The following is a 24,493-nucleotide window of genomic DNA, read 5'->3' as shown; positions in this document are numbered from 1 at the left end:
TTTGGGACTTCCAATTTGGATGGACAAGACTAAGAGACAAGCTTTCAAATGAATTAAAGCTCTGTCTGGGTTTTTGATTAATTAATAAGCTGGAATGGAAGATTGCTGCTAATCCTCCGCCCCGGCCCGTGCTACGAGCATTCTGACAGTTAGTGTGACTCGGGGGTGTTGACTCATTTAAACTAACATATTCATCCTGCTGTAACCAGGTTTCTGTTAGGCAGAATAAATCAATATGTTGAGCAATTATTATATCATTTACCAACAGGGATTAGAGGAGAGAGACCTAATGTTTAATAGGCCACATTTAACTGTTTTAGTCTGTGGTGCAGTTGAAGGTGCTATATTATTTTTTCTTTTTGAATTTTTATGCTTAAATAGATTTTTGCTGGTTATTGGTGGTCTGGGAGCAGGCACCATCTCTACTGGGATGGGGTAATGAGGGGATGGCAGGGGGAGAGAAGCTGCAGAGAGGTGTGTAAGACTACAACTCTGCTTCCTGGTCCCAACCCTGGATAGTCACGGTTTGGAGGATTTAAGAAAATTGGCCAGATTTCTAGAAATGAGAGCTGCTCCATCCAAAGTGGGATGGATGCCGTCTCTCCTAACAAGACCAGGTTTTCCCCAGAAGCTTTGCCAATGATCTATGAAGCCCACCTCATTTTTTGGACACCACTCAGACAGCCAGCAATTCAGGGAGAACATGCGGCTAAACATGTCACTCCCGGTCCGATTGGGGAGGGGCCCAGAGAAAACTACAGAGTCCGACATTGTTTTTGCAAAGTTACACACCGATTTAATGTTAATTTTAGTGACCTCCGATTGGCGTAACCGGGTGTCATTACTGCCGACGTGAATTACAATCTTACCAAATTTACGCTTAGCCTTAGCCAGCAGTTTCAAATTTCCTTCAATGTTACCTGCTCTGGCCCCCGGAAGACAATTGACTATGGTTGCTGGTGTCGCTAACTTCACATTTCTCAAAACAGAGTCGCCAATAACCAGAGTTTGATCCTCGGCGGGTGTGTCGTCGAGTGGGGAAAAACGGTTAGAGATGTGAACGGGTTGGCGGTGTACACGGGGCTTCTGTTTAGGGCTACGCTTCCTCCTCACAGTCACCCAGTCGGCCTGCTTTCCCGGCTGCTCGGGATCTGCCAGGGGGGAACTAACGGCGGCTAAGCTACCTTGGTCCGCACCGACTACAGGGGCCTGGCTAGCTGTAGAATTTTCCACGGTGCGGAGCCGAGTCTCCAATTCGCCCAGCCTGGCCTCCAAAGCTACGAATAAGCTACACTTATTACAAGTACCGTTACTGCTAAAGGAGGCCGAGGAATAACTAAACATTTCACACCCAGAGCAGAAAAGTGCGGGAGAGACAGGAGAAGCCGCCATGCTAAATCGGCTAAGAGCTAGTAGCTACGCTAAGCTAGCGGATTCCTAAAAACACGCAAAGTGAATGTGTAAATAATTTAGAGGTGATTCAGCAGAAGGAGTGCTTTAGTTAAGGCACGTAAAGATTACACTGGGAAACAAATCGTAATCTAGATAACTAGATCAATCTAACTGCGCAGATTAAACAGCTAACAGATACAGAAAAACACCGCTGTGCTCCGGAACAGGAAGTGATACAATACCGCAGTGAGAGCCAACATATCACCTGCATACGAGTCTGGATCGATTGTTTACTGTCTGTGTAAATCGGTGACAGCAGAGACAAACACCTCCAGCATCCAGAGCAGCTGAAGCGAGATTTCCTGAACCCTCAGCCTGGAATGTTTGTTCAAATGATCCAGCAGTCAGTGAAGAGTATTCACGTTTTTCTCTTGTTCTTCAGTGTCTGTTCTTCTGTAGTCTGTCTGAACATCACTGGAGTCCCTGTTACCCATTTATCCCTGATATGTTTTTGATTTGTGCAAAAAAATTTAATAAACACCAATAGTTCCATGGATGAGGCATGAGGATCAGTACCTTTAAATCTGAGGCCATGGTTCTCAGCAGGAAACTGATGGATTGCCTACTCCGGGAAGGAAATGAGGTCTTGCCCCAAATGAAGGTGTTCAAGTACCTTGGGGTCTTGTTCATGAGTGAGGGGACAATGGATCATGAGATTGGCCGGAGACTCAGCGCAGCAGGGGCGGTGTTGCATTCACTTTACCGTACTGTGACGAAAAGGGTCCTGAGCCAAAAGGTGAAGTTCTCGATCTACTGGTCAATCTTCGTTCCTACTCTCACCTATGGTCATGTTGTAACCTTTAATTCACCAGGTTTGTCCCATTGAGATCAAAAGATCTCTTTTTCAAGGGAGACCTGACCTGATGTGGGTTGGGTCATGACCTAAAGAACTAGATCGCGGGTACAAGCTTCCTCAGGAATGGGCTTCCTCAGGAAGGTGACTGGTGTCTCCCTTAGAGATAGGGTAAGAAGCTCCATCATCCCTGGGGAGCTCAGAGTAGAGTCGCTGCTCCTTCACGTTGAAAGGAGCCAGCTGAGGTGGTTTGGGCATCTGGTAAGGATGCCTCCTGGGCGCCTCCCTAGGGAGGTGTTCCAGGCACATCCATCTGGGAGGAGACCCCAGGGAAGACCCAGGACTCGGTGTTGAGATTATATCTCCACACTGGCCTGGGAACACCTCAGGATCCCCCAGTCAGAGGTGGTCAATGTGGCCTGGGAAAAGGAAGTCTGGGGTCCCCTGCTGGAGCTGTTGCTCCTGTGACCTGAACCCGGAGCAGCCGTTGAAGATGAGTGAGTGAGTCAATAGTTCCAGCCAACAGCTGACTAAATTGGATGCTAGCAGCTAAAATCCCTGTGTGCCACTTTCAGTGTCGCGGTCATGACAGACTTCCTCTGTGGAGGCTGCACTCTGACACCTTCAGCTGTAACCTCTTATAATCTGATGAATTAGGTTCATAGATTTCTTTGTTACTGTTTTTGGGGCTGGGTTTGTCTGGTTGGGTCTGGATTTTGTTTGTTTATTGATTCATTTATATGGTCTGTGCTCACATTTCCTGTTGTAAGTATGCATATATGTGTGTGTGTGTGTGTGTGTGTGTGTGTGTGTGTGTGTGTGTGTGTGTGTGTGTGTGTGTGTGTGTGTGTGTGTGTGTGTGTGTACATTTTACTTTTGTGGTAAAAGGGGTGGGCGTTTATAAGCTTTTGCTTCTGCCCACACCCTTTTGGTCACACATGTTCACTGTTAAATTGTCTTATTTATGAGTTTTTCGTTATTGTTGAGTCTGTGTGCCGAATAAATTCATTCATTCAACTAAGATCCTTTATTCGACATCACTCACCGCAGTTGTTGTCATTCACCAGATACTCCTGGACCTGTGGAGGGCCCGATCCGTTTCACCGGCATCACAGCTGAGAAGTGTACAGTATGGTGGAACCCTCCAGAGAACGACGGCTGTGCTGCCATCACCCAGTATGTCGTGGAAAAGAGGGAAACCTCCAGAATCTCCTGGGCCTTGGTCACCTCCAATTGTGAAGCCTGCTCTTTCAACGCCACCAACCTCATCAAGGGCAACGAGTACCAGTTCAGGATCTCTGCCGTGAGCAAGTTTGGTGTCGGCAAACCTCTGGACTCAGATCCCGTCGTTGCACAAATGCAGTACAGTAAGTGGACCCGTTCTGTGTGTTCTGTAGGTGGAACATCTGGAAGGAGAGGTCAGGAGTATTGTGTAAACCAGGGATTAAGGTAGAGCCTAAAAGTCAAGTTGTTGAGCCCAGCGGTGAAGACCTGTTTGAGGCTGAGATATGATCAGGGATGGGAGTGCAGAAGAAGTCAGATGTGTCAGGAAAAAGAATTATAAAGCTGGACAGAAGAAGCAACAACAAAACTGGAAAAAATCAGTAAAACGAAAAGTACAAGGAAAACGGTGGAGGATTTTTTTTTTAGAGAAATATGTTACTGAAAGAGTGATGATGATAATAGCAGAGAAAGGAACGTGGAGGAAGATGGATAGAGTAAAAGAAGACTTGAAGGAAATGGAGGTTCAGGATTGGAGTGCATGGAGAAGGCCCATCAGAACCACAGACCCACACAGATCTGGGAAAAGGTGAATAATAATAAGAAAATGTGACGAGTGTCTGTAATGACTCAATAAGTTTACTTACCTTTGTAGTGACTGTTTCTAGGTCCAGATATTGCTTGAGCGATAGAACATGGATCACTAAGTTCTCAGCTGTTGGACCTCTGTGAATGCAGGAAAAGAACAAGACTGTTTTTCTGTTCTCCCTCTCAGCTGTTCCAGACCCTCCTGGCACCCCAGATGCCACCCACATCACCGGCGACAGCATAACACTGTGCTGGACAAGACCCAGGTCAGACGGCGGTAACGAGATCAAGCAGTATATTCTGGAGAGAAGAGAGAAGAAGAGCCTGCGGTGGGTGAAGGTTTCCTCCAAGAGGCCAATTATGGAGCTGAGACACCGTGTCACCAACCTCACCGAAGGCAATGAGTACGAGTTCCGTGTCATGGCTGAAAATGGTGCTGGCATCGGGGTGTCCAGCAACACGTCTCGACTCTTCAAATGCAGAGAGCCAACCAGTGCTCCCAGTGCACCCACAGTGATCAAGGTGGGTTAACTGGAGTCTTGATGTAATACAAGTGCATAGCCATTAGAATATGTATCTGAAAATGTGCTTTTCCAACTGTGTTCCATGAACCACTTTAGTGAATGCAGCGCTCAGATTTAATAGACTTTGTCTCCACTCCTCAGGCATCCCCTCACTTAACCCTAACCCCTAACCCTGACCCGAACCCCTAAACCTAACCCAAGATTTCATTAAACAATCTAGTTAGAAACTCCACTGTCATCTCTCCTAGACATTTCCATGCCTCCACTGGAATGTCATCTGGACAAACTGCCTTTCCACTCTTCATCCTCTTCACAGCTGCCCTCAATTCATCCTCATTAATTTCCTGTACTTCCTGATTTACTCTCTCTACATCATCCAGCCTTTTCTCTCTCTCATTTTCTTCATTCATCAACTCCTCAAAATATTCCCTCCACCTACTCAACACACTCTCCTCACTTGTCAGCACATTACCATCTGCATCTTTTACCACCCTAATCTGCTGCACATCCTTTCCAGCTCTGTCCCTTTGTCTCGCCAATCGGTACAAGTCCTTCTCTCCTTCTTTGCTATTAAACGTCTTGAACAGTTTGCTATAGGCATTTTCCTGCCATTTATCTTTTCACCTTATGCCACATTTCCTTCTACTCCGGTCTACTTTCTTCATCTCTCTGAACATCCCATTGTTTTGCCAACCTCTTTCCAACTGTGAATGTTCAAAAAGGTTATTCACCAACAAATATGGCAGAGGTTAGCTAGAGTCCATGTTGTCAAGAATTTTTGATTAAAAACACCAAATTAGAAAGTACTCCAGGGTCTAAAATAGGTTCCTCAAGGAACAACTCCAGTGGTGATGAAGGTTTAGTCCTTTCAGTTGTCACTGTACTGTTGAGACATCAGGACATTAACCAGTGAACTAAGATAACAGCTAGATGCCTTTGATGCTCTGTATCTCTGGAGAATCAATTACAGCACTGTGGCCATGAAGTATGATTTGCTTAGCAAGATCTAGTGAACATGTGCTTCAGTGCTGAGGACCCCAGCAACCAGAGACCAGCCATGTATCACCTAGCTGTGGCAGGTAGTTAGTTGGTTTTAGGAGATGGAGATCGGTCATCATTCTGCCTGAGTGGTTAGCAGTTAGGAATCAGGATGGATCTGCGGCGTGGGTAAAGCAGCATTCTACTCATAGTGTTATCTAGAGGCTGACTGACCCGTATTTTTGATGTGCTAAACTCACATTCGATGCGTAATTTTCTGCAGTGACGGGTTGCATAGCATGTTCCCATTTCCCCGCAGGCCACTTTAGAAGTCACCAAGGGGACATATGACACTGCTTTTTATTTTCTAGGTAACACTTTGTTTCTCCTTGATCTGACCTGATCTACTGTATGGATGACATTATTTATTTGCCCTTACTGACTGTTTAATTCATTTAATTTGCCCTTCCTGACTTAGACTCAGTGTGGTACAAACTGAATCACAAACTACAAGATGTCAAGCTTTTCCCTGTGTGAATCTACAACCCCAATTCCAATGAAGTTGGGACGTTGTGTAAAATGTAAATAAAAATAGAATACAATGATTTTCAAATCGTCTTCAACCTATATTCAATTGAATACACCACAAAGACAAGATATTTATTTTGATTATATTTTGATAAACTTTATTGTTTTTGTGCAAATATTTGCTTATTTTGAAATGGATGCCTGCAACACATTTCAAAAAAGCTGGGACAGTGGTATGTTTCCCACTGTGTTACACCACCTTTCCTTCTAACAACACTCAATAAGCATTTGAGAACTGAGGACACTCATGATTGGGTATAAAAGGAGCATCCCCAAAAGGCTCAGCCGTTCACAAGCAAAGATGGGGTGAGGTTCACCACTTTGTGAACAACTATGTGAAAAAATAGTCCAACAGTTTAAGAACAATGTTTCTCAATGTTCAGTTGCAAGGAATTTAGGGATTCCATCATCTACAGTCCATAATATAATCAGAAGATTCAGAGAATCTTGAGAACTTTCTACACGTAAGAACATCATCTTTCCTTCTAACAACACTCAGTAAGCGTTTGGGAACTGAGGACACTAATTGTTGAAGCTTTGTAGGTGGAATTCTTTCCCATTCTTGCTTGATGTACGACTTCTGTTGTTCAACAGTCCGGGGTCTCTGTTGTCGTATTTTGCGCTTCATAATGCGCCACACATTTTCAATGGGCGACAGGTCTGGACTGCAGGCAGGCCAGTCTAGTACGCGCACTCTTTTGTGTGCCGCCTTTTGTAGAAAGTTCTCCAGATTCTCTGAATCTTCTGATTATATTGTGGACTGTAGATGATGGAATCCCTAAATTCCATGCAATTGAACATTGAGAAACCATCCATCCATTTTCTTCCGCTTATCCGAGGTCGGGTCGTGGGGGCAGCAGCTCAAGCAAAGCCGTCCAGAACTCCAGATCCGCACACACCTCCCCCAGCTCCTCCGGGGGAACCCCGAGGCATTCCCAAGCCAGCTGAGAGACGTAGTCCCTCCAGCGTGTCCTTGGTCTTCCCCGGGGCCTCCTCCCATTGGGATGTGCCCGGAACACCTCAACACCTCTTAAACTGTTGAACTATTTTTTCATGCAGTTGTTCACAAAGTGGTGATCCTCGCCCCATCTTTGACTGTGAATGGCTGAGACTTTTGGGGATGCTCCTTTTATACCCAGTCATGACACTCACAATTAGTGTCCTCAGTTCCCAAACACTTATTGAGTGTTGTTAGAAGGAAAGGTGATGTAACAGTGGTAAACATACCACTGTCCCAGCTTTTTAGAAACATGTTGCAGGCATCCATTTCAAAATGAGCAAATATTTGCACAAAAACAATAAAGTTTATCAGTTTGAACATTAAATATCTTGTCTTTGTGGTGTATTCAGTTGAATATAGGTTGAAGAGGATTTGAAAACCATTGTATTCTGTTTTTATTTACATTTTACGCAATGTCCCGACTTCATTGGAACTTCAAACTTCAACCTACAAACTTTAAGGAAATCTGTTTAAAAGCTGCATTCTGCTCAGTCTTAGTAGAATTTACAATTAAAATGATGGTCTCATCTCATCCGTCAGGCTATTGACTCCACAAAGTCATCAGTCACCCTAGAATGGACTAAGCCAGTCTTTGATGGTGGCATGGAAATCATTGGCTACAACATTGACATGTGTAAAGCCAGACTAGAGGAGTGGCACAGAGTCAACAGCGAGCTCTGCTTCCACACCAGATACACTGCCAAAGGTTTGGTGCCTGGAGAGCTCTACAAATTCAGAGTCAGCGCTGTGAATGGATCCGGACAGGGCGAAGTCTCAGTGATGCCCCACCCAGTCCAGGCTCTAGACAGGCTCACATCTCCTGAGATTGACATCGGTCCTGATTTCAAGCAAACACACATTGTGAGGAACAGTGGTACAGTCACCCTCCATGTTGCCTTCCGTGGTAAACCAACACCTCTTGCCACCTGGACCAAGGTAGACAGTGAGCTACCCATCATGGCAGACATTAACACCACAGATTCCTTCTCTACACTGACTCTCGACGGCTGTACCAGGTATGAAGCAGGGAAATACACCTTGTCCTTGGAAAACAATAGTGGCCGCAAGTCTATCACATTTACCGTCAAAGTACTGGACACACCCGGACCTCCAGGAGCAATTACCTTCAAAGATGTAGCTCGTGGTGCCCTAACTATGATGTGGGATGCACCAGCTAATGATGGTGGATCCAGAATTCAGTATTACATTGTTGATAAGCGTGAAGCCAGCCGTCTGGCCTGGCAAGAAGTTAGCACAAAGTGCAATCGCCAGATGATCAGGGTCACCGGTTTGGATATTGGTGCACCATATGTGTTCAGAGTCATTGCTGTAAACCAGCACGGCCAGGGAGAAGCACATGAAACAACAGAGCCCATCATTGCCACAGAGCAACCTGCACCACCAAAGAGACTGGATGTTATTGACACCTCCAACTCCACTGCATGTCTGATGTGGCTGAAGCCCGAGCACGATGGGGGCAGCCGTATCAGGAAGTACATCGTTGAGTTAAGGGCTATAGGCACAGACCACTGGGTTGTGGCTGGAGAGACCAAGTCTCTGAAAATGCTGGTTGAGGGTCTGACTGAAAATAAGGAATATGAGTTCAGAGTCAAGGCTGTGAATGACACTGGAATAAGTGAGCCTCAGTGCACCTTCAGCCCTGTGGTGATCAAAGAGCCTCTGATTGAGCCCACAGCAGACCTGAGCAGCATCACTAACCAGCTCATCACCTGTAAGGCCTCCAGCACCTTTACCATTGACATCCCCATCAGTGGCCGTCCTGCTCCCAAAGTCAGCTGGAAGCTTGAGGAAATGAAGCTAAAGGAGACGGACAGAGTTTCCATCAAGACCACAAAGGAAAGAACCAACCTCACAGTGAAAGACAGCAAGAGAAGCGACAGCGGCAAGTACTACCTGACACTGGAGAACCCTTGCGGAGTGAAAACATTCACAGTGACGGTCATGGTAGTCGGTAGACCCAGCCCACCCACGGGCCCTGTGGAAATTTCTGGAGTTTCTTCAGAGTCCTGCACCTTGTCCTGGTCCGAGCCAACTGATGATGGTGGAAGTGACATCACAAACTACATTGTGGAGAAACGAGAATCTGGCTCTGCATCCTGGCAGGTTGTCAACTCCAGCGTGAAGAGAACCACCATCAGAGTGACACATCTCACCAAGTATATGGAGTACACCTTCAGAGTGTGTGCTGAGAACAAGTTTGGAGTCAGCAAGTCTATCGAGTCTCCTGCAGTTGTCATTGAACATCCATTTGGTAAGTACTGTTCTCACCAAAACACAGGTGACATCAGCATCCAATGAGATCTGACCAGTCAAGTTCATTTTGATTCTTTTCCATAGTTTCACCGAGTCCTCCAACTCGGCCAGATGTGGTAATGGTGTCTGCCAATTCCATTAGCATTAAATGGGATGTACCCTATGCTGATGGAGGCAGCGAGGTGACGGGTTACTGGATTGAGAAGAAGGAGAGGAACACAATTCTGTGGGTGAGGGACAACAAGCTGCCCTGTCTTGAGTGTCACTACAAGGTGTCCAACCTGATAGAGGGCCTGGAGTACCAGTTCAGGGTGTACGCAATGAACATTGCCGGAATCAGCAAGGCCAGCGAGGCATCCAGATCCATGGTCGCACTCAACCCTGTTGGTAAGGAAACTGTAGCTCAGACTAATCACTTAAGAGAATCTGCAGATGAGGTAGAAACTGTTCTGATGTGGACATCTACGGTTGATTTTAAGAGATTTGATAGGATGTGCAGGCCCTTTGTTGCTTTACCTGTCCAAATGGACCCTCATTACTGTCACTAAGATGCCGTTGAGCAAGGCACTTATTTCTGTAAGGTGCCCCACTGCCCATGGACAGGAACTTATACCCCCATCACACTAGAGGCCGAATGAAAATTTGACCCACATTCAGGTGGTGTCAAGGTGCCATTGGACAGCATTCTGTGTGCAGTCCCAACAGTCGAAGTGGCGTCTGACCGCAGTCTGACAGTTCTAAACCATCAGACGACGTGAAAACAGCATTCGTGACATTCTGATTGCGTTCAGGGGGACGTTTGGCATGTTTCTGCCATGTCGAACCCTGGCTGAATGTCCCCAAAGCGCCTGAAGGCACCACAAGTGCTGCTGGAATATATTCTGCTGAACCGCAATCATACCCTTTGTAAGTCCATTCTTACTGTTCGTGCTGCAGTCTGGCAGCTGTCCAGGTACTCTTACTGTGTTCCACCTACATTTGTACTTTTCGAGGCTTATGCGCATGGCACGTGCACATATCAGTTGTGGTGGGTCGGAGTGCAGTCTGGGTATTCGGACGGCTGTCGTTCTCAATTCTTATTCCCTCCCAGATGTGGCACGAATTGTGTTTTGTTTTGTTGTTTTTTTTACATTCAGCCTGATTCGGCTCATGCTCATTTGTCCTCAGTTTGACGGGACCTGAGAGACGACGAGCCTTGCTACAGGGCACTTTGACAATAGTACTGAGGGTCAGAGAGGTGCTGTTCTTTGACCTCCTGCACCCAGTGTTTTTTGCCAGTTCAGTTGATCTCGTATCATTTCTGCAGGAGGTCATTATATCCAGCCACACAAAACACATGCTGAGAAAAATACAAGTTTAAGTTGTAAAAAAATCCTTCATGTGTCCTTGTGGGGGGGGTGTAGTTTGGTAAATGGATCAGCAGTGATTTGTTCTGGTTCCTCCTGTATTCCACCATGGACCTGAACCTCAGCAGGTGAGGAGCAGAACTGAACCAGTGTTCCCAAAAAGTTTGCTGATTAGTTTTTGAGTAATTCTCTTCATAATTTAATGAACACACATCAAAATTATTACAACCAGCCTAGAAATCAATAAATGATTGACCTGTTTTATGGATTCTATGAAGTTTCAGTGCCTAAAAAAACAAATTCATCTCTGCAGCTTTTACATCTTTTTACTTTAATGACAGATCAGAATTAGCACCTGTTTGTTTGTTTCTTTGTTTTTCATGGCAAATGGTGCAAAGTAAAATAAAGAAGCAACGAATAAATTTGGATTAGATCTGGATTAAATTCTGCAGAGTTCAAAGGTCTCCTCGGTCTCTGACATTGGTGTGAAGGTTTTATCGCCGCCAATAGTCAAAGAAAAGAATGTTTTTTCTTTTTGACTTTGATGAATCCAGAGAAAGACAGATCCTCTCTCTTACTGGCGGTATTTTGACGGTAACCATTGACATGTACGTCCGGACTTTGTCCTTGCTCAGATCCTCCCGGTAAACCTGAGGTCACGGACGTCAGCCGGTCCTCTGTCTCATTGTGCTGGACGGTGCCCTTCAACGACGGTGGGAGCAAAATCGTGGGTTACGTGGTGGAGCGGAAAGTGTACAGCACAGATGAGTGGGATGACAACCGCTGGCTCAAGTGCAACTACACCACCATCAGCGAGAACTACTTCACCGTCATCAACCTGGGAGAAGGCGAGACCTATGAGTACCACGTCATCGCCAAGAATGCCGCCGGGGTCCACAGCGTGCCGTCAGAGTCCACGGGGCCCGTGACGTGCCGGGACGAGTACAGTGAGTCACGGAACGCACTTCCTGTTGGTTTTAATCTCAGCTGACTACCTAATTAAGATCAGGTCAAAGAGGCTTGTTTGTTCACGTCCCATGATGAAGGTTCCAGGTTTGAGCCTGGTTATACTTGTATATTTGCAGCTGCATCCAGAAAGACATCCGGGATAAAACCAAACTTCTGGATCCAGTGTCGCCGACTGAATGGTCCCCCCTAAAAAATGAGTCTGCCTTTTGCATCTGCACGTCATCAGTTGCAGTTCACTGATTATCACCTCGTTTCTGCTTCAAACTGCCTCCAGTCATCATCTGTCTCAGCCACAGATATCTGAAGCTTTAGTACAACAATCATTTCCACATAAATTCAACATTATTTCATCATAAAAGGTGGGGGAGCGATCAGAGTGCCGCGGCTAAATGAGCTGCTAGCTGATGCGCTCACTGCACGTTGGACATTTCAAAATATCATGGAATTTCACTTCGTTTCTGCTTAAAACTGACTTTAGAAGGATTTAAGAGCTTTTACCTTCATCATCTGATGGTTAATAATCACATTAATCCATTTGATTGCTTTGGGTGAAGAGACTCAGACGAGCTGCTGTGGTCCGAAAATAACTCCTGCACAGATGCAAAAGGCGGACCAATTTTTAGGGGTGGACTGTTCAGTCTGTGACACCGGATCTGCACAAGTTTAAAAACACAAGCATAAATTTTGGCACGTTTTTACGCCGCAATGCTGGCAAACAAAACAGCACAAGCAAAGAAGAAATGCTGCTAAAATAACGTCACTGAACAGAAGTGACAAAGACGGAAATCTGTAAATGTCATCTGATTTGATGAAATTGAAATAGTTGAAACCAGGTTCTGGTTCTGTGCTGTTAGGGTCCATATTCAGCATGAAATCACAGAACCATCTGTTTATTTATCTGTTTGTCTTCTGAAAATCAAAACCCATCGTTTTAGGTTTTATTTTATATCAGATCTAGTTATATCAAGTTCTCTAGTGAGATACACGTGTGTGTGTGTGTGTTTATATATATATATATATATATATATATATATATATATATATGACATTATTATTATTATTGTTACTATATTTTAAAATAAAAATGCAGGTTGTTGTTTTTGTTCTGATGTTTTCCATTTTTCGTCATCTTTTCGGTCTCAGGTCCCCCCAGAGCTGAGCTGGACAGCAAGCTGGTGGGTGAGACCGTGACTGTGTCCGCCGGCTCGGACCTGGTCCTGGACGGCACCGTGGGCGGGAAACCAGAGCCCACAGTGTTCTGGTCAAAGGGCGACAAGGTTCTGGAGCTGGGAGAGAAATACTCCCTAACTTACACCGCGACCAGGGCCATGGCCGTGATCAAGAACTGCGACCGCTACGACTCGGGCAGATACGTCTTGACGGTCAGGAATGCCAGTGGAACCAAGACAGCCACCGTCAGCGTCAAAGTGCTAGGTGAGAAATCTGATTCGAGACAGTCAGCTGACCAGAAGCCAATCAGAGCAGATGAATAATAAGTGTGGTTTTGGGTTTCTCAGACACACCCGGACCTCCTGCAGACAGCATCGTGATCAGCAGAGTGACAGAAGAGAAGTGCACGGTGTCCTGGAAGATTCCGCTCTTGGACGGGGGAGACACCGTCACCTATTACATCGTGGAGCGACGTGAGACCAGCCGTCTCAACTGGGTCGTCGTGGAGGCCGAGTGCAAGACGCTGTCATGTGTCAGCAGCAGGCTGATCAAGAACAATGAGTACATTTTCAGAGTCCGAGCAGTCAACAAATTTGGACCTGGAGTTCCTCTGGAGTCTGAGTCCATCGTTGCCAGGAACGCTTACAGTGAGCTGACATTTTGTTCTGTCATCACACCTCATGGTGGTGCTGCAGCGCCCATTTGTCAATGATACATGTGAAAGTCACACTATGGGCAGGGTTCGATACCACCTTTGAGATTTTTCTGGTTTATCAAAGATGTGTTTGATCTTCTAAACATCTGATGTGTGAAACTGAAAAAGTTCTGGTTTGTTTGAACAGAGGTTTTGAGTGTTTAACAGTGACATCTACAGGTCACTATAGGAGCATTAGAAAGGCTTTGATTGCACCCTTCTGATCTGTGGTCCTCTCTCAGCCATCCCGTCACAGCCCGGAACGCCCGAGGCCACGGCGGTGGGTAAAGAGCACATCATCATCGAATGGCTGAAGCCTGAGAGCGACGGCGGCAGTGAGCTCAGAAACTATCTGGTGGACAAACGGGAGAAGAGCAGCCTCCGGTGGACTCGTGTCAACAAGACCTACACCATCTACGACACCCGTCTGAAGATCACCGGTCTGCTGGAGGGGAGTGAGTACCAGTTCAGAGTGACGGCCGTCAACGCCGCTGGAGACAGTCAGCCGAGTGACGCCTCACCGTATGTCCTCTGCAAAGATCCCACATGTAAGAGCTTTGACTTTGACAGAAAAATGAACTCATCATGAAACCACAACTGAAGAAAGTCTGTAATTCCCAAACGAGATGAAAAAAGTTGTCAGGCTGAATTTTTAGTTATGTGTTTAAATGTTACCCCAGATACTCCAGCTCCTCCTTCACCGCCTCGCATCACCGACACGACCAAACACAGCATCAGCATGACCTGGACCAGACCCATGTACGACGGCGGCGCTGACGTCATTGGCTACATGGTGGAAATCCTGGAGGAGGGCTCCGAGCAGTGGTACCGTGCAACCACCAAGGCTCTAAAGACCAACGAATATGTGGCTGGTGGCCTGACCGCCAACAAGAAGTACAGATTCAGGGTGGCTGCAGTCAACAGCAACGGCACCGGGGAGTTCAGCGAACCCAGTGCTGAGGTGGAGCCGCTGGAGAAAGTCGGTGAGTCAGAACCAGTTCCCGGAACAGGCTCAGGGTTTAATTTTACACCTTAATGTGTCTGAATGTGTCCGGTATCATTTTTATGACCTTCAGTTTAACCTTTCAAAGTACCTTGAGGTCACGATTCACGTGCAGGAAACAGAAATCGTAGCCATTGTCTTAAAGTTGAATTCCTGTGTCTTTGGCTTCAGTCACTTTTCTAAACGTTTGGTCCACGTTGGACCAAAATGGTTTTCAGACACAGTTGGGTGTGATCTGTTCATCTGCAGCGCCTCCTGCTCTCCAGACGAGAAGGTCTTTTTTTTTATTTATTTTTTTTTTTATTGGTACATTGTGACTTTAATTGATCTCTTGGGAATCTGGAAACCCAGAAAAATTAGTGTTGAGGGATGTTTGACTGTGTGATGTCTGGAGCTTATACGAGCAACAATGCTCAAAATATAAAACCCAAACCATAAAGGTGAGCATGAAAAAGCAGAAAGTGGAGCTGCAGCTGGCAGCCCAATCTGGCCTGGGTGACTAAACATCAAAAAGACTTGGTGAGCTCGGTGTTATTGATCCGTTATGGTACAAAAACAGTGTGTGGAGTTTGTATGATGGTGAAACATAAAAACGCCTTTCAAGCTTTTTTTCTGCTCCTACTGACAGAGCTGGTATCATTTGTTGCCCTGCCCCCTCAGAAATGCCAGACCTGGAGTTGGACGATGACCTGAAGAAGATAGTGTGTCTGCGTGCTGGAGGAACCATGCGGCTCTTCGTATCTGTGAGCGGCCGACCGACGCCTGTGGTGGGCTGGAGGAAGACGGGCGTGGAGCTGCAGAGCCGTGGCCTCATCGAGACCACTGACGCCTACACCCTGCTGATCGTAGAGAAGGTCAACCGCTATGACTCTGGAAAGTACGTGGTGGAGGCGGAGAACCCATCTGGAAAGAAGACCTGCACCATCCTGGTTAAAGTCTACGGTAGGTGATGCAGAATCACCAAAGTCCAAAGTAGATTCAGCTCCCACAGTTTCCTTTTTATTGAATTAACAGCATTCTTTTGAGTAACTACTTTGGCCACACCTTCTCTGGGTGGAGCCTGAGTCTGTATCCAGTCACTTGGATTCTAGCTGGTTGTGGAACACGAGACTCCTCCATCTCTATTAACTTAATAACACAACAGCAAAAACAGACTAACAACAAAACAACAGCACCTTCCAGGTGCGAGCATTCACCAACAGGAAACACCTGAAGAAACATGGGAGGGACCAGTGACCAACCAGCCTATCACAGCACTGATCACACCCCTTTAAAATGACACCACAGAACTGCCCTGGGTCCTGGATGACAGCCACCCAGACAGACAGCCAAACCATCCCCACCTCTCCAAATTAACTGTCTATCACATGCAGCCACGCGACATGTGGCCGTGTCCTTCACCAGCTCCAGTCTCTGGGGTCCTCCACACTGAGGCCCCTGTGTCCTGGATCATGTCCTGAGAAACTCCCCACATGGACAATCTGTTGTAAGTGGCGAAGACAGCTTTACTGGCCTTGACTTTGCAGATGATGCTGTGATCTTTGTGGATTGGACCCCAGAGACTGAGGTCAAGCACACGCCCACATTTCAACTGGCAAAGGACACGCCCACATTTCACCTGGCTGCAGCAGATAGACCGTTACTTTGGAGAGGTGTGGATAAGCCAGTTGTCTGCCTGGGTGGTTGCCATCCAGGACTTAGGGTGGTTCCATTGTGCAGTGGATGCTGTCAGAACTGACAGTTTCACACATTTTGCAATTTTGGACAACAGCAATGACATTTAACTGAATTACTCTGTAAAACAGGAACTGGTGTAATGTTTAAATATTTGTACAACCTAATTCCAATGAAGTTGGGACGTTGTGTAAAATGTAAATAAAAACAGAATACAATGATTTACAAATCATCTTCAACCTATATTCAATTGAATACACCACAAAGACAAGATATTTAATGTTCAAACTGATAAACTTTATTGTTTTTGTGCAAATATTTGCTCATTTTTAAATGGATGCCTGCAACACGTTTCCAAAAAGCTGGGTCAGTGGTATGTTTATCACTGTGTTACATCACCTTTCCTTCTAACAACACTCAATAAGCGTTTGGGAACTGAGGACACTAATTGTTGAAGCTTTGTAGGTGGAATTCTTTCCCATTCTTGCTTGATGTATGACTTCAGTTGTTCAACAGTCCGGGGTCTCTGTTGTCGTATTTTGCGCTTCATAATGCGTCACACATTTTCAATGGGCGACAGGTCTGGACTGCAGGCAGGCCAGTCTAGTACCCGCACTCTTTTACTATGAAGCCACACTGTTGTAACACGTGCAGAATGTGGCTTGGCATTGTCTTGCTGAAATAAGCAGGGACGTCCCTGAAAAAGACGTTGCTTGGATGGCAGCATGTGTTGCTCCAAAACCTGGATGTACCTTTCAGCATTGATGGTGCCATCACAGATGTGTAAGTTGTCCATGTCATGGGCACTAACACACCCCCATACCATCGCAGATGCTGGCTTTTGAACTTTGTGCTGGTAACAATCTGGATGGTCTTTTTCCTCTTTTGTCCAGAGGACACGACGTCCATGATTTCCAAAAACAATTTGAAATGTGGACTCATCAGACCACAGCACACTTTTCCACTTTGCGTCTGTCCATTTCAAATGTGCTCGGGCCCAGAGAAGGCGGCGGTGTTTCTGGATGTTGTTGATGTCTGGCTTTCACTTTGCATGGTAGAGTTTTAACTTGCACTTGTAGATGTAGCAGCGAACTGTGTTAACTGACAATGGTTGCATTCAGTGTTGGTTTTCAGCCTTGCCGCTTATGTGTAGAAAGTTCTCCAGATTCTCTGAATCTTCTGATTATATTATGGACTGTGGATGGTGGAATCCCTAAATTCCTTGCAATTGAACGTTGAGAAACATTGTTCTTAAACTGTTGGACTGTTTTTTCATGCAGTTGTTTACAAAGTAGTGATCCTCGCCCCATCTTTGCTTGTGAACGGCTGATACTTTTGGGGATGCTCCTTTTATATCCAATCATGACACTCACAGTTAGTGTCCTCAGTTCCCAAACGCTTATTGAGTGTTGTTAGAAGGAAAGGTGATGTAACACAGTGGTAAACATACCACTGTCCCAGCTTTTTTGAAACGTGTTGCAGACATCCATTTCAAAATGAGAAAATATTTGCACAAAAACAGTAAAGTTTATCAGTTTGAACATTAAATATCTTGTCTTTGTGGTGTATTCAATTGAATATAGGTTGAAGAGGATTTGAAAATCATTGTATTCTGTTTTTATTTACATTTTACACAATGTCCCAACTTCATTGGAATTGGGGTTGTAGAAGATGGAGACTTTTTATCTTCATGTTCATGAGCTTTCCTAGTTTCCATCTTCATCTTCAGTCTGCGGGCAGAATATTTATTCTTAGTGCTTCAGTAAAGCCAACATATTTGATCAGTTGATAGTAATTCATGTCTTTCCTTTGTTCATGAATAAACTGAAGATCTGAATTCAGAAGTTGTAACATATATCAGATCGTTTGAGTCGAACAGATTCTGGTGGTTTTTCAGTAAAAAGAGTCACATATGGCACTCTGAGCTGAAATGGTCTCCTGTGTGTCCATCCTGTAGATTCTCCTGGTCCTCCAGCTGCGGTCAACGTGAAAGACTACACCAAAGAGTCTGTGGTCATCACCTGGGATGTCCCCACCATCGATGGCGGCGCTCATGTCAGCAACTACATTGTGGAAAAGCGCGAAGCAAACATGAAGTCGTACAAGACTGTGACCACCGAGTGCAGAAAGACATTGTTCAGGATCACGGGTCTGGAGGAGGGCGTACACTACTTCTTCAGGGTCCTGCCAGAGAACATCTATGGCGTCGGTGAGCCCTGTGAGACGTCCGAGGCTGTGCTGGTGTGCGATGTGCCATCAGTCCCTTTGAGCCTCCAGGTGGTTGACGTAAGCAAGTCTTCAGTCACTCTGCACTGGGACAAACCTCTACACGATGGTGGCAGCAGGCTGACAGGCTACATCCTCGAGGCTTGTAAAGCCGGGTCAGACAGATGGAGCACTGTAACTAGTGTCAAGTCATCTGTGTGTCAGTACACCATACAGTCTCTGACAGAGAAAGACCAGTATCTGTTCAGGGTACGAGCAACCAATAGCAGGGGAACCAGCGAGCCCATGGACATGGTCACTCCCATCACCATCCAGGAGATTAAAGGTAAGGTGTGACTACTTCACAGACTTTAGAACATTCCAATTCAGACATGCTGAATATATCTCACTTATGATCATTTCGCTTGTGTTCTCTTCAAGTTATGCCGAAGATCGACTTGACCGGCATCCCTCAGAAGGTGATCTATGTGCACCGAGGAAAACCTATTGACCTCAACATTCCCATCAAGGGTCGCCCAGAACCCATCTGTTCCTGGTTCTTCAGTGGCACTAAGCTCAAGGACAGCCTGGAACGTATCAAGATTGAGAGTAGTAGCAAATATTCCCAACTCATCATCCGCGATGCCACCATCAGCGACACAGGGGACTACACGCTGGAAGTCAAGAACACCATTGGCATGGCAACTGAAGTCATCAAGGTTATCATTCTTGGTAGGGAGCCTTTGTACTTCATCAGTGAGAAATAAATGTACACAACACAGTCATACTTAAAAGGTTTAAGTTCTAATTTTAAACTAATTTTGCAGAAGGTGTCACTAACATACGGACAGTAGTACAGGGTGGTTTTATACATAACGTCTTGTAAATGTATTCAAAAAGCAGACTAACCAGCTACATTCTTGTGTATTTTCAGATAAGCCTGGCATACCAGTCGGTCCAATGAGGATCGAAGAGGTTGACGGCACGTCAGTGGCCGTGAGTTGGGAACCTCCAGAGAAGGATGGCGGTGCCAATGTCAGCGGCTATATGGTGGAACAGCGCAATGCCCACCAGCCTGGCTGGACCACAGTGTCAGAGTCGGTGACCCGGCCCTGCTTCAAGTTCACCAGACTTTCAGAGGGAACAGAGTACGTCTTCCGTGCTGCTGCCATGAACCGCTTTGGTGTTGGTGGCTTCCTGCAGTCAGAGGTGGTGGAGTGTAAGAGTGCCAAAAGTGAGTCCTCCTGACAGACTGCTGTGTTTCACTTTTACTGTCACATTTAATTCATACTTCTCTTGTCATTCTGCTGAGCAGCCATACCCGGACCTCCAAGCAGGCCAGAAGTGATTGATGTCACTCGTGAGGGCATGACACTGACCTGGCAGCCCCCCGAGGACAACGGCGGCTCCACCATCTCTGGCTACATCATTGAGCGTAAGGAAGCGCACTCAGACAGGTGGCTGAAGATCAACAAGAACCCTGTCACCATGACTAGATACCGCTCCTCTGGCCTGATTGAGGGCATAGAGTACGAGTACCGCATCACTGCGATCAACTCCAGAGGAGCCGGCAAACCCAGCGAGCGCTCTGCTGTCACTGTCGCCATGGATCCCATCGGTAGGTGAAGCACGACTCAACATTCAATCAAACGTAAAAATTATTTTGCTCTTCTAAATCAGTGAATGAATGATGATTTACTGTCATTACAAGAAGTGCAACAAAATTATCTTCACACCGAATTGCCTCAGAAATACAGCAATTAATCCACAATTATTACTGGTTGAACATAATAATGGCACACATCAGAATTAAAACAGCCGCACATATACATTTGATTTGTTTATGTGCGCTAAACTTTGAAGCAGTCCGTCATCCGAATTGAGGCAAAATGAGTGTAGGGGGGCTGCAGCAGAGTCCCGTGCAGCCGAGCTTGGGGGGGGGCTGCAGCTGTGTCTGTGCCGTGCGGCCTCCCGGAGTGGCAGAGCGGAGGTCAGGGTGGGGCGGGGACAAAAACACAAAGGAGGGGTGGGGGGGCTGTGCGTCATGTGTGCAGATGACTTCATATTAGTCTCATAGAGTCTGGAGTAGCTGTAGGGGAGGGCAAATGAAGACGGAGCCAAATGCTTCACCAAGGCCTTTGAAATCCTTCTGTAGCTGATAAGGCTGCCATGTTTGGGTTAGGCAGAGAGACACAGAATTCCAATATGGCCTTTCTTTAACCATCCAGATCCAACAGTGAATATTAATACAATAACATGCTTTTGGAGGGCGGTATGCATTTTCAGAGGCCCGATGTTCACGCCCAGTCGCACAAAATGACAGATATTCGCCCGGGTTAGACGAGGAGGGACTCAGAAAATGCATACCGCATGACAACAGCATGTTATTTGCATTATTATCACTTTTTACTGAGATACACAACACGTAACGCGTACATAAAAAGTTGGCTCACTTAACTTTTGTCGTGTCGGCTGGTGCATGCTGCTCTCCAAATTCGGCAGTGCCTCATCAAGCTGGCTGCTTTAGCTGCTGTTCATTGTCATACTAGCCATGAGAAAATCATCCGGAATATCCATATTGGGACCAAAACACACTTCTCGCCTTGTCATCTTTTTCTCTGCGGACAGTTCTTGGGCTGCGCACGCGCTATGACGTCATTTGTTTATGCACAGTGGGCAGGTATAGCCAGGTAGCGTCGACGTAAATCTATGATACTGGCCTACCAACGCCTACCAACGCCCCGGTAAAGTGATAATAATCTCCAATATCAATTCCTTTGCAGGGCAGACAACTGCTCCAAGATGGTTTCCAACTTGCGTTTAAGTTCAAAAGTTAACGCAATATGAGATTGTACCACCTCACCCACCTCATTAATGACAGACAGATGTGGGGTTGTGGTTTTGCTAGCAGCCGTCTTGCCAGTTTTCCGGTAGGTCAGGGCAGGACATAATCCAAGCAGCAAAAGACCTCCTACCATAAAGGCAAATAAGAATAAATCTTCGACATCTTCCACGGAGAGTGGTGCCAAGCACGTGACATGCCACTTCTCCCAGGCATCGAGAACATAGCCCGCAGGATAGGTTCCATCTGGGCACGCAGGGTCCCCCAGCCCTGATTCCCTTGTTGAAAAAATAGTGTCAATAGCGTTGAGAGACCAGCTGATCAATTCCATGGTAATTCCAAATATAGTTTGAAGAATTCACAGCCTGGTGAAGTTGGGACTTTTGAAGGTTGGGGCAGAGATAGAGAAACACAGAAAGAGAGGAGAGAGGAGTACCAAGCAAAATGTTAGTTTGTCTCATGCACTTTAATTTGACCATTATGTAAACGGAAAGGTCAGCTGGGAATCGATTCTCAGTGAGAGTCACGACCTCACAGATCGATACACCGCCTCTAAACTGATCTAATCCATGACTTCATTTTCAGTTTAAATCCTTATGACATCACTTTCACTTTCAGATTCAGGACAACAGATTTTCATAAATGTAACTTCTGAACTGGGAAGAACACCGTCAAAGTGATCCTGATTGAGTAAAATCCTTTATTGCTGAGTACTGATTAGTAGTGGAACATCTGTGGTGCTGATCAAGTGTATTGATCAGTTGTTTGACATCTCTCTGTATGGCCACAGAACCTCCCGGTCCTCCGGTTCAGCCCAGACTCACCGACTCCACCCGGACCTCTGTGACCCTGGCCTGGCTGCCTCCTGAGGAAGAGGGTGGGGCTGCCATCACCGGTTACCTGATTGAGATGCAGAAGGTGGACCAGGTGGAGTGGACCCTGTGCAACACCACACCCACCAAAATGTGCGAGTACACCCTCACGCACATGCCGCAGGGCGCAGAGTACAAGTTCAGGGTTACTGCCTGCAATCCTGGAGGCTGCGGAGAGCCCGCTGAGGTTCCTGGAGTGGTCAAAGTCCAGGAGATGCTTGGTAAGAGACAACGTATCCACTGCATTAGTTTATGTTTTACATGTGCGCACACACACACACACACACACACACACACACACACACACACACACACACACACACACACACACACACACACACACACACACACACACACACATATTTCCAAGCTGTTTTTTCCTGTGATAACTGCCCTAAATTGGAACCGTCCTTTCAGGCTATCCTGACTATCAGCTCGATCGTAAATATGAGGAGGGCTACGTAGTTCGGCAGGGTGGAGTCATCCATCTGTCGGTGCCCATCAAAGGTAAACCACTCCCCACCTGCAAATGGACCAAGGATGGTCGTGACATCTCCCATCGTGCCATGATTGCAACCTATGATGACATCACTGAGTTAGTCATCAAGGAGGCGCACAAAGACGACACGGGCACCTATGACCTGGTGCTGGAGAATAAGTGTGGCAGGAAGGCTGTCTACATCAAGGTGAGTGGCTCTGTGAGGCTGCAGGCCAGAAGCCTTCAGATGGTCCTCAGGTTGTGATCTCCACAGAGACCCTGGCGCTGGGGAACGTCCAGTGCTGCAGCCTCAGCATCAAACAGGAACAGTGATGGAGGACTCTCTGTGGGGTTGGGGATCCCATCTGTTTTCAGGACTGTGTGTGTGTGTGTCCTCAGTTTTGGGTGGTTCTGTGTGGGTTAACTGGTCTAGATTCTCCAGGGTCTGTCCTTGCCTCCTGCTGGTGCGAGCTGCATTCTGCACGTACATTTATAGCACACATACGCTCATGCACACAGGCACGCACGCACGCACACACACACACACACACACACACACACACACACACAGACACACACACACACACAGTATTACAGTGATGACTGACAGGAAGTGCGGTGACAGAGAGACCTGCCACAAATGGCAGGATGTGAGATATGACGCCATCAGTGTTTAACTCTGTGTCCCACCCACTCCAGGTGAAGGTGATTGGCCGTCCTGATGCCCCAGAAGGCCCGATGGAATTCGATGACATTCAGGCTCGATCGGTCCGCGTCAGCTGGAGACCTCCGTCAGATGATGGCGGCTCGGACATTCTGGGATACATCGTGGAGCGGCGTGAAGTCCCCAAAGCAGCCTGGTACACAGTGGGTGCCCGTGTCACCGAGTCCTCACTGGTGGTAAAGGGCCTCAAGGAGAATGTGGAATACCACTTTAAGGTCTCGGCCGAAAACCAATTCGGCATCAGCAGGTCTCTAAAGTCCGAGGAGTCTGTCACGCCAAAGACACCACTCTGTGAGTCCAGATCCCAACCCGGGACCGAACTCTGCTGTTCCTGCTTTCACCATCATACTTTCCTGATCTGCACTCAGAAACTAACACACGTGCATTTCACAAAAAATGAAATTGTTGATTGTTTTCCAGATCAATATGTCAGTTATTGATACTGCTAATCGCTGCCACAGACTGGCAGCCTGAACCAGGTGAAACCTTGCCTCTAACCCAGGGTGAAACCTTGCCTCTAGCCCAGGGTGAAACCTCGCCTCTAGCCCAGGGTGAAACCCCACCTTTAGCCCAGGGTGAAACCCTGCCTTTAGCCCAGGGTGAAACCCTGCCTTTAGCCCAGGGTGAAACCTTGCCTCTAGCCCAGGGTGAAACCTCGCCTCTAGCCCAGGGTGAAACCCCACCTTTAGCCCAGGGTGAAACCCTGCCTTTAGCCCAGGGTGAAACCTTGCCTCTAGCCCAGGGTGAAACCTCGCCTCTAGCCCAGGGTGAAACCCCACCTTTAGCCCAGGGTGAAACCCTGCCTTTAGCCCAGGGTGAAACCTCCCTCTAGCCCATGGTCAGACCCCACCTCTAGCCCAGGGTGAAACCCCGACTTTAGCACAGGGTGAGACCCCACCTCTAGCCCAGGGTGAAACGCTGCCTCTAGCCCAGGGTGAAACCCCGCCTTTAGCCCAGGGTGAAACCCCGCCTTTAGCCCAGGGTGAAACCCCGCCTTTAGCCCAGGGTGAAACCTCCCCTCTAGCCCAGGGTGAAACCCCGACTTTAGCCCAGGGTGAAACCCCGCCTCTAGCACAGGGTGAGACCCCACCTCTAGCC

General features: G+C 46.9%; 1 protein-coding gene across 1 annotated transcript in view; it reads left to right on the top strand.

Moving 5' to 3' along the window:
• The window catches only part of ttn.2 (titin, tandem duplicate 2), a 472,252-nt gene that overhangs the window by 426,352 nt on the left and 21,407 nt on the right, over window positions 1-24,493 (top strand). The window contains 17 exon segments of the mRNA XM_034187115.1: window positions 3,313-3,612; window positions 4,242-4,576; window positions 7,685-9,416; window positions 9,503-9,805; window positions 11,400-11,711; window positions 12,877-13,167; window positions 13,251-13,550; window positions 13,840-14,145; window positions 14,278-14,580; window positions 15,261-15,542; window positions 18,232-18,825; window positions 18,921-19,211; window positions 19,414-19,713; window positions 19,795-20,097; window positions 22,112-22,414; window positions 22,611-22,879; window positions 23,371-23,686. Coding sequence (XP_034043006.1) covers window positions 3,313-3,612; window positions 4,242-4,576; window positions 7,685-9,416; window positions 9,503-9,805; window positions 11,400-11,711; window positions 12,877-13,167; window positions 13,251-13,550; window positions 13,840-14,145; window positions 14,278-14,580; window positions 15,261-15,542; window positions 18,232-18,825; window positions 18,921-19,211; window positions 19,414-19,713; window positions 19,795-20,097; window positions 22,112-22,414; window positions 22,611-22,879; window positions 23,371-23,686 — 6,840 coding nt within the window.

The sequence above is a fragment of the Thalassophryne amazonica genome, chromosome 14 (genome assembly GCF_902500255.1).
Source record: "Thalassophryne amazonica chromosome 14, fThaAma1.1, whole genome shotgun sequence".
NCBI classification, from domain to species: Eukaryota; Metazoa; Chordata; class Actinopteri; order Batrachoidiformes; family Batrachoididae; genus Thalassophryne; species Thalassophryne amazonica.
Note: the sequence above shows the minus strand (reverse complement) of the source record. Positions and strands in the feature narration are given on the sequence as shown.